At 38.6% G+C, this 13,949-nt stretch overlaps 1 protein-coding gene across 1 annotated transcript in view; it reads left to right on the top strand.

The window, feature by feature from the left end:
• col22a1 (collagen, type XXII, alpha 1) overlaps positions 1-13,949 on the top strand; it is a 75,703-nt gene that overhangs the window by 32,781 nt on the left and 28,973 nt on the right. Inside the window, exons 16-24 of the mRNA XM_012873666.3 lie at positions 1,652-1,705; positions 1,796-1,840; positions 3,900-3,953; positions 4,036-4,089; positions 4,608-4,643; positions 5,688-5,717; positions 6,585-6,638; positions 6,750-6,803; positions 10,944-10,997. Of these exons, the coding sequence (XP_012729120.2) occupies positions 1,652-1,705; positions 1,796-1,840; positions 3,900-3,953; positions 4,036-4,089; positions 4,608-4,643; positions 5,688-5,717; positions 6,585-6,638; positions 6,750-6,803; positions 10,944-10,997 (435 nt within the window). The remainder of the gene's footprint in view (positions 1-1,651; positions 1,706-1,795; positions 1,841-3,899; positions 3,954-4,035; positions 4,090-4,607; positions 4,644-5,687; positions 5,718-6,584; positions 6,639-6,749; positions 6,804-10,943; positions 10,998-13,949) is intronic.

The following is a 13,949-nucleotide window of genomic DNA, read 5'->3' as shown; positions in this document are numbered from 1 at the left end:
TGAAATTAGGTTTCTTGGGCTCAAGACAATTTGTCATTTGCGTCATGACAACAATAGATAGAAAAGGTTTCTCATAAGGACGCCAAAGATGCAGTGAAATGTACCGCAGTAAAATGTACAGTTGGAACCTTGTCATTACTAGGTGAATAATTGGTGATTAACTTGAAACTGAATTGCGAAATGCATCTAACACTGCAATTGGTGTGTTTTTTCACTCTATATCTTTCTGTGTTTGCTCTCCCTTGCTCTGCTCTCTCCTTTCTTTCCTCTCAAACACCACCAGCACTCTGCTGGTTGCAATGTCCCTTCCCTCCCTCCCGTTTCAAACTCTCCTGGACTGATGTGGTCCTGATAACAATGAAATTAAAGAGAATGTAACAAGTATAGTAATTAACAGATAAACATTTTCAAGTTTAAGACTTGAACGAGTCTGTAATAATTTTGCCATGATTAAAGATAAAAAGCCTTCATCTGATTCAAGCAGATCCAGGTTTCACTTGCATTCTTACTTCAAGGCTGGACTATTGTCATTCTTTACTATCAGAAAGTTCACAACATGCAGTTCAAAGTCTTCAGCTGATCCAAAACGCTGCAAAAATAGTTCTGATGAAAATTAAAAAGAGGGATCGTATTTCTTTTGTTTTAGCTTCCCTTCATTGGCTTCCTGTTAAATCAAGAATAGAATTTAAAATTCTCCTTCTAACGTACAAAGCCCTTAATAATTAAGCTCCATCACATATCAGAGCTCTGATTACCCCGTATGTTCCTAACAGAGCACTTCGCTCTCAGACTGCAGGTCTGCTGGTGGTTCCTAGAGTCTCTAAAAGTAGAATGGGAGGCAGATCCTTTAGCTATCAGGCTCCTCTCCTGTGGAACCAACTCCCAGTTTTGGTCCGTGAGGCAGACACCCCGTCTACTTTTAAGACTAATCTTAAAACTTTCCATTCTGACAAAGCTTATAGTCAGAGTGGCTCATGTTACTCTGAGCTACCTTTATAGTTATGCTGCTACAGGCTTAGGCTACTGGAGGACATCAGGCTTTGTGCTTTTTTTGTGTCTCTGCTCTGTCTTCTGTAACCCCCAGTCGGTCGAGGCAGATGACCGTTCATACTGAGCCTGGTTCTGCTGGAGGTTTTTTCTTCCTGGTAAAGGGGAGTTTTCCTCTCCACTGTTGCCTCATGCTTGCTCAGTATGAGGGATTGCTGCAAAGCCATCAACAATGCAGACAACTGTCCACTGTGGCTCTACGCTCTTTCAGGAGGAGGGAATGCTGCTTTTCAAGGCACGATGCAATCTGCTGGGTTTCCTTATAGGAAACTTTTTGACCAATATGTCTTTAAGATTTAATTGACTTTGACTCTGTAAAGTGCCTTTAGATGACGTGTTGTGAACTGGTGCTATATAGGTAAAATGTAATTGAATTGAATGTCACACTGACAGACTGGTCAGTTTTAGTGGACCACAGCCAGTGCTAGGACACATTATGCTGGATAAAGGAGTCTGCCAACACCTGCAGTGATCAATTGCAATAGGAACTCACATCTCTCTCAGCAAACTTCAGTTGGTCAACATTAACACAGCAGAGTAAACTGCAATGACACAGCGAGCTAAAAAGTCCAGCAGACATAACGGTTGATTTTCTTTTATTCAGGGAATCCAAGGAGATGCAGGAATTCCAGGTGTGCCCGGACCGAAGGGCGTTGCTGTGAGTAATCTGCTTCTCTATCATCAGTGAAAATCTCAAAATACCTAATGTTACTTTTTAACTGAAATCATTTTACTTGTTTTGTTCTAGGGTGATTCTGGTGTGAAAGGACAAAAGGGGACTCCAGGAGTTGGTGTAAGTTAGTATGAGTACTTGTTTATTCTCACTGTTTCCAAAGGATACCAGAGCTATACTTACTTTCACAGACCCATTATTCCCAGCATGTCTGGATATTAAAGCCATGATTCTAGGTTTTACCTTTAACAAACTCTAAATCCAGATAAGAGATGAAACTTCTGAGAAGGTGGGATAATTTTTTTTTCTCAGAGGAACTGAGAACTGAGGGGCGTAATGGTGCAAACAGATGTAGCCCACTTGATTCACTCTCCATGCTTCCTGTCCAGGATACTGCGGGGGTGTTTGGAACTCTGTTGATGTCTAAAGTTTTCTCTGAAACGTTAACGACTTTCTGTGTGTCGCTGTTGCTGGAACATTAGATTGTTTTAAGTTGCTAGTAAAATATGTCCTGTGTTGAGGTATGCTATTTTTATCTGTTGAAGTGGCCTTTTTTTGACATTACAAAAATGCCATAAGAGCAATTTTGAGCCGTCGGTTCTCTAAGATGCCAAAAGGTTAGCTTGGACTTTATTCTAAAATCTTAGTCAGTGGTTTTGTGAAGCAGAAATCTCAGAATTACAGCACTGATTACTTTGCCATACTGCATGATGCTGTTTAGCAGGTTTGGGAACCACACAGTTTCACTGAGTCCCAGGTTGAAACCTGTACGTCTGCCAGACAGTCAGTCACTGAGCAATTTCCTGTAGTTGAAAACTACTGGAAAAGTACTTTCCTTTATAAAGTGATAAAGGGAACAAGTGGGGTAGAGCAGACACATGCAGCTGATGTTTGAAACTAAGGAATGTTTTGGGTTAAATAGCAATAAGCGCTACGTAGAGGTGCTAATTAGCAGGCATGCTACCATGCAGACCCCGTGTTGATCCGTTGGCCGCGCACAGATTGGTCTAGATTAATGACTTCCACTTTGTTCTTGGAAACTGACATTATTTATTCATGAGAAATTTCCATTACCAGTCCAGTTCACTTTTCTTTCCATGAAAAGCTAACAGCCGCTTGGATCTTGGGAAACTTGTGTTCCCATGAGTTTGATATTTTTTTTCAACTCCATTCTTCAGACGACACATAAAGTTTGGTTCAGGACCCGGCATATGCTAATGATCTGTTCCAGAGCTGCACCGTTTGGAGATTATTTGGACGATTTCTGATCAGCAAATTTTATACAGCCTTGATCTTTTGATTTTAATGGATTCTTATTTGTTTGTTTTTTTTATCAACTTTAAAATTGTATAAAAGGCTTTTTACCTACTTTCTTCGTCTTAACAATAAATTCTTTGACATAAAGGAATGAAAGTATATTTCTTTTACAATAAAGATTAAAGGTCAACGTTTTCTACTTTTACAAGAGAATCAGAATTTTGTGGTCAAAATATTATCTGCTTTATCTTCTTTGTTTATGCTTTGACCTACTGATATCAATTCTAAATTCTCTTTAAAACCATCACATCAGAAGACATACAAAAAGGACGAAAAATACGTTTTTCTCTCCTTTCTACCATGAGCAATGATCATGTTTTTTTTTATAGTAAGGCCAGATGTGCCATCACTACACCGTTGATATAAAATGTTTTTAACAAAAATAAATGATTGTGAAGCTGGCATTTTAGACTGGCTTTAGCATCCTATAATAGTGATAAGGAAAAAAAAGACAATTACTAAAACAGTATATCATGTAGATCCTTGCTACAACTGAGAATTTCAATAACCTGCCAAGTTGAAAGCTCAAAAACTCATTGCGAACTCCCTATGCAAAGGCAACTATGATAGGAAGCATACTGGCTCCTCTTCCTACCTCCTTCCTTACTGACTATTCGGACAGCACTCATCACTGACACGCTTCCATCTTGGCTAAAGAGTCCTTATCAATTAGACCTTTTTGGATGCAGCCACAGGTTTTTTTCTTTGTCTGATTTATACTGCTGTGGTTTAATAGTAGTTGATAGAAGAAGTAGGTGTTGGATTTTCTCAAGCTATTTTTTAAAAGATAACATGAATGATTAAAGTACTGTTTTCTAACTTCAGTTTGAAATCGGTCACAAAAACCTCATTTACATTTTAGGGTCTACCAGGAGTGGATGGATTACCAGGAACACCTGGGCTTCCAGGGAAAGATGTGAGTTTGATCACACAATAAAGACCTTGCATTTAGAAGTGAATGTTTCATTTAAAATGTTCTGAAATCTTTTATCCATCAGGGTTTGAGAGGACTGGTTGGAGCACCTGGGCCAAGTGGAATCAAAGGCAACAAGGTTTACTCCTGTAGTTTTTTTTAAATGTAAAACAACCCATTTGCATGACAATAAAAAATGATAAAAGATTGCCGTGAGCAAAATGTCAACAAGTTGTACTGATATGACTCAGTCAAATTGGACGTCTTCCAAGGCTTTTAAAGCAACAGTCTGCTTTCACCAGACATTCCTCAGTCTACTCTGTGCACCATCAAAGTCGCCCCACTCGTTTGTCTAGGAAAATAAAACGCTGAGTTCATTTGTCTGTCTGTAATTACTGACCTTGATGAGTCTCCCAGAGATTCACACATGCTCATATTACCGCGCCCATACTGTATGTATACAAAAGTGAAAGCACACAAACATAGTCCCACCAGGGTTCTTCACCCACCAGTTGTACTTTGCCTTAGCCTGCAAAAAGTACACCGTTCAGCATGATTCATTTGAGGAATTATAGTAGCAGCTGTGTTATTACTGTATTGCTTCATAGCCTTTTCTTTCTCATGATATTTGTTGTTATTGTGTGAACTCTGCCACAGGGGGAAAGAGGCCCTCCTGGATTACCTGGGGATGCGGTAAGTGCCAACCCCAAAGAATAAAAAAGACTAATATTCTTAAAAATTCAGCACTGTAGATGTTTGTAGTGGTGAACCGTTTGGTGTGACACTTTTCAACTCATTTCAAAAGATGAGTGGAATCTGGAAGTCCAATTAGGAACTCTGAGAGTCTGGGTTATTGCTTAAAGCAATGGTGTCCAAGGTGTGGCCCCAGGGCCATCTGCGATCCCGGGAAGGTTTTTGAGGGACTCTGACCTCAATTCAGGAATAGTACAATTGCTGTAGAAGGGCAAAATTAAAAGTGGAACATTGGCAAAATAACTTTTTTGAATTAGGAATCTGCAAGCTTTTTAGAAAGAAAGGAACCGAATCTGTGACACGCTTTAATTTCTCAGAGCTACAATGACTTACAGATCTAAAAGGCTGACTCTGTTGTTTTTTTCTTTTGAAAGTTTAATTTACTTCTGAACCAGTAAAAATATTTTTGTATCTCTATTTAATGTTTAAAATCTGTTGCCCACAGATACTTCTAAGTTTACACATTTGGCCAAAGGTTTGAACACTATAGCCTTAAAGCGATTGTCCAGTTTTTTTAAGCTGAGGTTTTGTTCAGTAGTTTTGAGCAGTCAGTGTCTTACCTACATTATAATTCATCTCAAGGGAATCAGGGATGAACCCTAATAACAATGATGGAAATAGTTTAAAATATATATTTATTTTTAACCAAAGACTGAAATGTATTTTCTCTCTTTCTTCGCCTGCACACATGCATTCGCTCGGAAATATAAACATTATGTCATAACCGGTGACATGGTTTCACACATTTTCGTAACCCTCACCGTAGTAATTGTGAGCCTGGGTAACACGTCACATACTTAAAGTTATGAGTGAACTCTCTTATGCACGGCTTTAGAAGCTCTTGACTTACTTATTTGGCGAATTGTTTTTTTAATTCGACTTACATGAGTTACCAGGTTTTTATTGCCACATTAATGCTGTTTGAATTATCAAAGTGTCTAACTAAACGTTTCATCGCGATGATTTGTTATATTTTTATTACAGGTACAGCATGCAGGCCTGCGGGGGGAAAGGGTAAGTAACTATTTGGCTAGATCCACATTTTCAACCATTTAGCTCAGATAGTTTTAATTATTAATATGTGGTATTTCTGCAGTCTGTTTGCCATCCTATTTATGTTCTTAATTGTTAATAATATTTACAACTATCATAACCACGTCACACCAAATAAAGCTAATACTTCTTGGGGGTGATGTTTTTGTTCATGTGATTTTGAAGAAAGATATCATAAACCATCACTTTGAGAAACTAAACAGCAAAGAAATAATCAATATTTCAGGCCAATAGAATTTAATTTGAAGGAATTGTGATCGACAATAGACATACAAAACCAAATACATCTCCTTGTCTTGGGGAATTTTTTGAAGAGTTAGGAAATGGTTAACCTTTGCAGGTATGTCTGCATTGATAACATAACAATTAAGAGACTTTATCTTCCTGCCTCACTCCATTTGTTTCTAACTGTGAAACAGTAAATTAGCATGCTGGGCAACCATCACCAATCACAGCTTCTGAAACCGGTCCTGCATTCACCACATCCACGCAGTCAGTTAAAGTTTTTGTCATTTTAATAGACATATAAAAGCAATATCCAACTCCCTGGCTTGAACTTTTTTACGTGAACACACATTTCCAAAGCAGGACTGAAGCACCTCCATAAAACCAAATATCTGGCAGGCAACATCAGCGTTGCGTAACATTACAAACTCGAAGGTGGTATTGTTTAAGTTCCTGGATCAGACCACTAGCTAATTAAAATCAAAAGGCTTTGGATCAGAACAAAGCCCACACCACCCTGCCACCTGATCCAACACTCCTCCATTGGTTTGTGTCTCTGTAATTGTATGTATAACTCCTTCTCCTGCATTGTACGTGTTTCAGGGAGAGCCTGGACCTCCTGGGCTTCCAGGAGAAGATGGTCGCCCAGGACCTCCTGTAAGAATTCTGTTACAACTTTTTGGTTTTGTTTTGTTTTTTAACATGAAAAAAAAAGCTTTTTAGTCCCAGTCATGCTGTGTTCATTCTGAACGGCGGTTTGTTTCTCAGGGTCCTGCTGGTCCACCGGGTCCGCCTGGTGAGCACGGAGACCCCGGCCAAATGGTAAGACTTTGACGCAGAATTAGAATGAGGCTGATCTGGCAGTGGGAGAAGCAAACAGTATAAATCATTTACTCAGGCACAAATGAATCTTTTCTGTGCTTCGGGTGTCTGTATCCAGAGATATCTGTATTGTGTGATAGGCAAAGGTCATGGAAGGGTTCACTTTTGAGACTTAAGAAAAATAAAAAGTGGATAATCTGCATTCACTATTAGTTCAATAACAATACCACTGACAAACTTAATATAGAAAGAACTCTGAGGAGGTATTCATGGACAACAATCTAATATCAAGGTAAGTTATGGTATGACTCCACAGCAATGATCACAAGCACTTTATCTGATTAAAATCTAAAAACACTTTTTATTAGTGAACAAGCATGAGCAAATAATCAAATATTTGGCATATCTCAGAGTCCTGTAATGTATCTGAAGGTATTTTACCCTGTTAGATTTGTTCTGCTGTTACATAAAACATAGTTTATTGTTATAAAGAGGGAACTATTTAAGTTGTGCTACTGCAAAATGGACAGAGTTGGGTACTTTCTGCCTTGACTATGTTTGGGATGAAAGCTCAGTGTTCTGGACACAATCTAAGAGTGTCATGATGTACATTTTGATGTAGTGCCACTTACAGGTGAACGTGTGTATATATTAGGGGAATTTACTGATGCACAAATGCGTTTTAGAAGTTTTAGGAATTAAGGTTCTGGATTCAGCTAAAGTCAGAGTGGAGAAAGAAAGATGGACCGAAGGTATGGTTTGTCAGCCTTTTTCAACACTTGACTCATCTGAGACAACTTTAAGCTGAATGGAAGCCCCAGTGGAGCTGGAGAAAACTTAGCTAAGGTCCAAATCCTGCTGACTGTAATAGCGTTCATCCAGCCCAAATTGCCACACAGCAGACATGCGAGCCGGATTCTCTCTGCAGAGAAAGTGCTTTCAGGGACAACACATATCCTGGTTTGTTTACTTTATTTATCAAAACAGCTCTAAATTGATAGAGCATTTAAAAAGTATACCTTTAAAACTAACACTGCAGTCTTATTGAAAGTTTCCTAAATAACAACAGTAACCATTTCCAGGTGGTTTTATTGTAGTACACCCAACCTGTTTATCCTTTAATCAAACTAAATCTCCACTCAGTACGTTGATAGCCAAGACATATTAAATTTACACAAATTCAAAACAGTTTTTCTTCACAGCTGAATCAAGTAAATAAATTGCTTCTTTTGATTGGAATATTTTTAGTCCTATTGATTAAATTAGAACCTGTGTTCTGACAAAGTCTTATTGGTCGGATTAAACGTACACAGCCCTTCAATAAGTGCTAAATGTTTCTTTTTATTGGTCTGAGGTAGTATTCTAATTTCCGGTGAAAGTAAATGTGTGATAAATGGATCCTACAGACGTTGCGCAGGGAGTCTAACCACACCAGGATGGCACATAAATACATGCCCTCTGTTGGTTGATCATTTTAATCCAAAAATGTGGCGTCCTTTTAATCCCATCATTTGAACCATCCCATATCAGAATGGGAATCCAGCAGGATAGTTTTTCATTTTCACGCACACACACACGGTCAGTTTGCGAATGGCTATGCTCATGCCATTTTTTTGTCTCAATCTGTGGCAGCCCGGTTTATCTGTTAATTACATCATGTCCGCCGGCTTCAACGCTGCGTTTAGCAGTGTTACGCCAACCAAAGTTCCTCAGTCCAACCCACCAAAACCCAACAACCGCAGTCTCGCACAATAAGCCTCAAATTATTCACAAAACGAAAGACTTTAATTATCCAACCAGTTGGTGAATTAAATGATCTTGACTGTTGTTTTTACAGCTTATAAATAGGTGCAACGTGAAGAACTTAGCATGGCTAAAACAAGAAGTGCAGCAGTGTCGATTTTTAAAATCACATCTAATGAACAGCATGCGTGCACTGATATGTGTGGCTTCACATTAACTCACAAAGATGAGAAATTGTAGTTCATGTTATCTAATATGTTTTTGTTAGCTTAATTAAACACTAAGATTTTTAGTTAAAACTAGAGATGCACCGATCCGATACCGGGATTGGATATAGGCTCTGATCTTTACTAATTAGCTGGGTCGGATATTGGATAAATGACGCCGATCCAGCATTCAGATCCAGTCATTTCTTTTTTTATTCATATCATTCACAGCAGCACAGTTACAGTGTCTAGTCACTTTAATTCCATGTTAATTCCAGCTACGTCATCATGCACAGGTAGTGATGAGCAAGTGCCGGACCGAGTCAAGTATGCTATTTGGAAACATTTCAAACTTGATACGCAACGTGCAGTATCTGCTACGCGAAATTTACCAAGGCTGGTGAAAAACATGGCAAATTCAACACCGTAAGCAGGGTAATGTATATGGTTCATTTATTCAACGGTGATATCGGCTCGGTACGCTCTGCCCAGGTATCTGGATCAGACTGGATCGGTAAATACTGGATTGGTGCATCTCTAATTAAAACAAATCAATGTTTTTTCTTAACTCTACATATTTATGTAGAGTATGCATGTATGTGTACTCTACAGGTATAAACACACACACAAATACGCTCCTTCCTCTATGGTTGTTTAAACGCTGAAAACCTGTCTGACTGGGCGCTGAGATTGGTTCCTGCGGGCTCCAACAAAAGGCACAAATATGGCTCCATATTCCTCCACACAAATAATTCACAGGGTTAACGGTCATACATACACAGGTTCATGTTTTAATTGCTTTAACCTGTCTACTGTGACACCAGACGCAATCCTGATTTATTAAAGACAATCATGCAATTAGGATACCATCTCGAGATGTAGTTTTTGTAAAACTGCCCCAGTAAATCTAGGCAGCCAACTTCTTCTTATGGTAAGCGTAAAATGTTGTGACGGGACGCTTAAAAAAATGTGTGCAGAACAACATTACATGCACAGTGCGGTGATCGTGAAAAGGGTTCCTTATAGCTCTGGATCACCAATACAGCAAGTTAGACAGGACGTAGGTGTGCGAGGGTATATCTGAGTATTTTTCAGACATTTCCTTTGCAGCTGCTGAGTGAGTGAAGTACAGCAAACCGGTCTGAGCTTTGACAGTGAGGGTCATGAATAAATAGCTGATATCCACATGGGCAAAGCTCTTTGGGAAAAATAAAGATCTTACATGAACTTGTCCAGCACTTATTGTGGTCTAACAAAGCCCCTGGCTTTTCCAGATTCATCTCTGAAAAACCGATGGCTGCTAAGTGCTTCAGTCCAAGGACAAAAAGGACTTCTCAGCGCGTTTTTAGAAATATGCCAAAAAGCCAAACCCTGTGATGGCATGGAGCGTTATCAGTGTTCATAAAAACAACGCCAAATCTCTAAAAAATATGTTGATGATCAACATCGAGCTACATTGAGCTCATTTGCATGAAATGTTTTTTTTAAAAAATCTTTCCTTTTAGTTTTTGCGATAAAGGTCACCTAAATAAAACTGAGTCATAATCATCCTGGCTGCTGCCAATTATAGTGGTACTAAAAGTATTTTTTAGACCTATGATCTAACCCTCTCATGCATGAAGTATGATGCCCACTGTCTGAATTTATTTTCTAAGTGTTTTTTTTATTTCCTTCAAGTCTTCCTTTTGAGCACGCACTTTTCACACAGATTTTGACTTTTACTTACATGGAAATCATGAGTTTAGACTACAAAATATTTACCTGACAAAGGATTGAATGGACATATGTATAATACGTGAAAACTTTAATATTGTATAAAATGTTGGCATTAAACTAATCTGCCCTAATTTATTAACAGATATTAATAAGAAACATGTAGCATGGGGAGAGCAAGCACCCTTCACCCAGATAACTCCAGCTTTGATTGAAGCGGACAGTCTTGTAGGCGTGAGAGCCTCAATTCTGCATTTTCCTTTTTCACAAACTGTTCCAGGTTTCATGGTTCTTGAAAGAATTTGCCATACATTTGAAGTGTTTCCCTAAATTCCTAATGGGAAACCTGTTGTTTCCGTGTGTGGTCAACGACGGGTGTTATTGGTGGAGGACATGAGCCTTATTAATGTACTTTTTTAGTGATGCTTTTTAAAAGCTTTCTTTAAATTCATAATTTAATTCATTTGTTGTTTTTCAGGGAAAGCCTGGTGAAAGTGGACTGCCAGGAGAAGTTGGCTTTCCTGGACCTCAGGTGGGAACAGACGGATTTTTGTACCACACTCCCTGTTTCTTTCATAACACATCTATAAGAAATAAAAAAATAAATCAAAATAAAACTACAATTACAAGATATTCACATCAGGCCTCTGCTCTCACCTCAGGTTTTGCAGCTTTGACATTGCCTTTTTGTTGGTGCGCACATTTCTGTTTATTTTATTTCCTGCAGATGTCTTCTATTTTGAGTTTATGGTCATGAATAACAAAGATAATATTTATCAGTGACTCCCGTTGGAATTAATTCAGTGCTGAAATCCTATAGTCCAAAGGGGTCAGGTGCATTTATGGGATCTGCTGGGTGTTGCTGCTCTCTAAAATGGTTGTTCATAAATCAGTCTTTCCCCACATTTTTGACTGCTTAAATGGCTGACTCTAAGACTAGAGTATGGGATAATTATTTTTTTTTTATTTCCTTTATTTAACCAGGTAAACCCAGTTGAGATCTGGAGCTCATTTTCAAGGGGGACCTGGGCAGAAATCTGCAAAAACACTACAACCTGGTTACAAAAATAAAACCAATTAATACATATGCACAAATATAAAACAATAAAAACAATTTAAAAGCAGTGACACTGTTTCATACAAGCTTGTTGTCTATCTTTAAGAACCGCTCGAAATAAGTCCAATGAAATAGTTTCTGACATAAAGAGGAATTTCTGTTAAAAAATAAAGAATTTCTGTTAAATAAATTGCTGAAAAATGTTTGCTCTATTAAAACTTTGTTTCAATGGGTGGAGCGTCGACAGACTAAAATAAAATGCAACACATTGTGCCAGTCAACGTGGTACACCGCGTTATACACCGCCCTCTAGTGGGTTTTTAGTGCTACTCATATGCAACACGCATTTTCAGCTCACAATTGCTACTTATGAATGATAATAGTAAAAAAGTAGTCAATTCTGGGACTCTTTCTATCGGCACATGAAAAATAAATTATCCACCAGGTTATGAAATGATTTAAATATAACACCGAGTGTACACAAACATCTGACAGATTACACAGTGTCATTTACTAAAGAAAAGCCCAAAAGCGGACGAGCTGTTAGTGAAAAACTGAAGTCCATCTTTTTTGCTACTTCCATTGCAGCAGCTACATGCTGCTAATTAATGTATGTGAATAATTCATCATCACCAGTGCGAGCCACTCTGTGAACCAAAGGTTTCCACCCTTTGCTGGTTTGGAGCATGCAGGTGTGTGAATACACTGTTGTTCACTCGCAATGTAAAAATAAAAAAGAACCAAGCCTCCCTCTGAGGTTCTACAGACCTTAGAACAACTGTTAAATGTTAATAGTGACATAAAAATCAGAATAAGACCGAACGAGTAAGGCTTGTTTGGAAGGTCTGCCAGGAATGTTTGGCCGTAAAGCACAGCTGAAGTGTGCACTAAATCTAATTTTAGCGCATGAGCAAAATGCACTTCACATAAGCTGGCAAGATTGGCGGTGGAGGGCTGATGATTTGGGCTTGCTGTGCAGATGCAAGGACATTGGCACTTTGTTGTCACTGTTTTGTGAATTTGAGTCAAATTTGAAGCGATCATCTGATTGAGGGGTTTTCTACCTGTGGCTCTGGGGCCACATTTGCCTTTTTATGCCCTTCTCGGTGACTCTTAAGAACTTTGTGTCATGTTTCAGTTGTGGAGGACCCAAATGCAGGGACTGACTGAGGTGTCAACCGAGTTCTTTTATAATAATGAAAATAAAGAGAACTTGTAGGGCATAGCAGAGCAGGATGTGGAGGAAGTGGAGAAAAGCAGGCACAATAATGGCTAGTTATGGGCGGTCAATAAAAGAACATGAGGAGCTAGTCAGAGGAAACATGAAGTGGCTGAGGTAGAGTGAAGGCAGGGAAGCTCAGGGAAAACAGGAAGCTCTCGCGGCCAGGTCCTAGATGGAGACGCGTCGCCGGTGCTGTTTCAGGTTCTAACTACAGGGTGGTCTTTGCTACTGGAGTTTTTTTTAGGGGGAGCGGACTGACAAGTTGGGTATTTCATAGTCATCCCTAAGCCGTCCCGAGCCAGCCGCCTGGGACGACCTCATCCATATGCTGTTCAGATACATAAAAGTCCCCAAAACTGTGGCTGTCATTTGCAGCGAGCAGCTGATTTCCAAACGTAATCAGAGCTACAACTGCACTCATATTGCTGTAATCCTGCTCAACTCAGGATTCCGCTATACAGCAATAATAATAATAATAATAATAATAATAATAATAATAATAATAATAATAATAATAATAATAATAATTCTCAATATAATACTTATTTTGGGAAGAAAATAAGAGCAGGCTCCAGGAGCAATGCCTGACTAATTCTTTTATATGTGACATCCAGCAAGAGAAGAAATTGCTTTTTGAATTCAAAAATCATGCTGGCCACTGGTTTGACTCACAACGTTTGGCCTAAATTGGATCATCAATGGGGCAATGGTGGCAAACACAGCAAGAAATTAACTAAAGCCTGGTTAAAATAGGATAGAATCAAGGTGTTGACTGTCCAGACCTCAACCTGATTAAAACACAGAACAAGGGCTTTGCAAAAATGAATATAAAGAGTGGAACAAAGTTTCTCCACAAAGAATGACAAAGTCATACTCAACATGTCTGCATTAAGTTATCAGTGCTAAACCTGGTTTTATAAGCTGCTAATTTTAGAGAAATTTTCACTTCAGATTTGAGCAAATAAGTGTTACATCTATCATGTATTGTGCACCCAAAAAGTTTGACTTATTATTATCCCAGAACCAAGTAAACAGTAGAAATAAATCATGTCCTGAACCTAACACTTGCCTAGCACCTAGGGTGTACTTTCTATTCCACAAGTCCATAACCAAATGATTGTTTGGAGTTACATTGGTAGAGAAAATCAGTTTACACAAAATGGTTTCACATGATTGTAATGATAAAAAAAAAGTCATATTCATGT

The sequence above is a fragment of the Fundulus heteroclitus genome, chromosome 13 (assembly GCF_011125445.2).
Source record: "Fundulus heteroclitus isolate FHET01 chromosome 13, MU-UCD_Fhet_4.1, whole genome shotgun sequence".
Taxonomy (NCBI): domain Eukaryota; kingdom Metazoa; phylum Chordata; class Actinopteri; order Cyprinodontiformes; family Fundulidae; genus Fundulus; species Fundulus heteroclitus.
The sequence above is the reverse complement of the archived record's forward strand: the minus strand, read 5'-3'. Positions and strand labels throughout refer to the sequence as shown.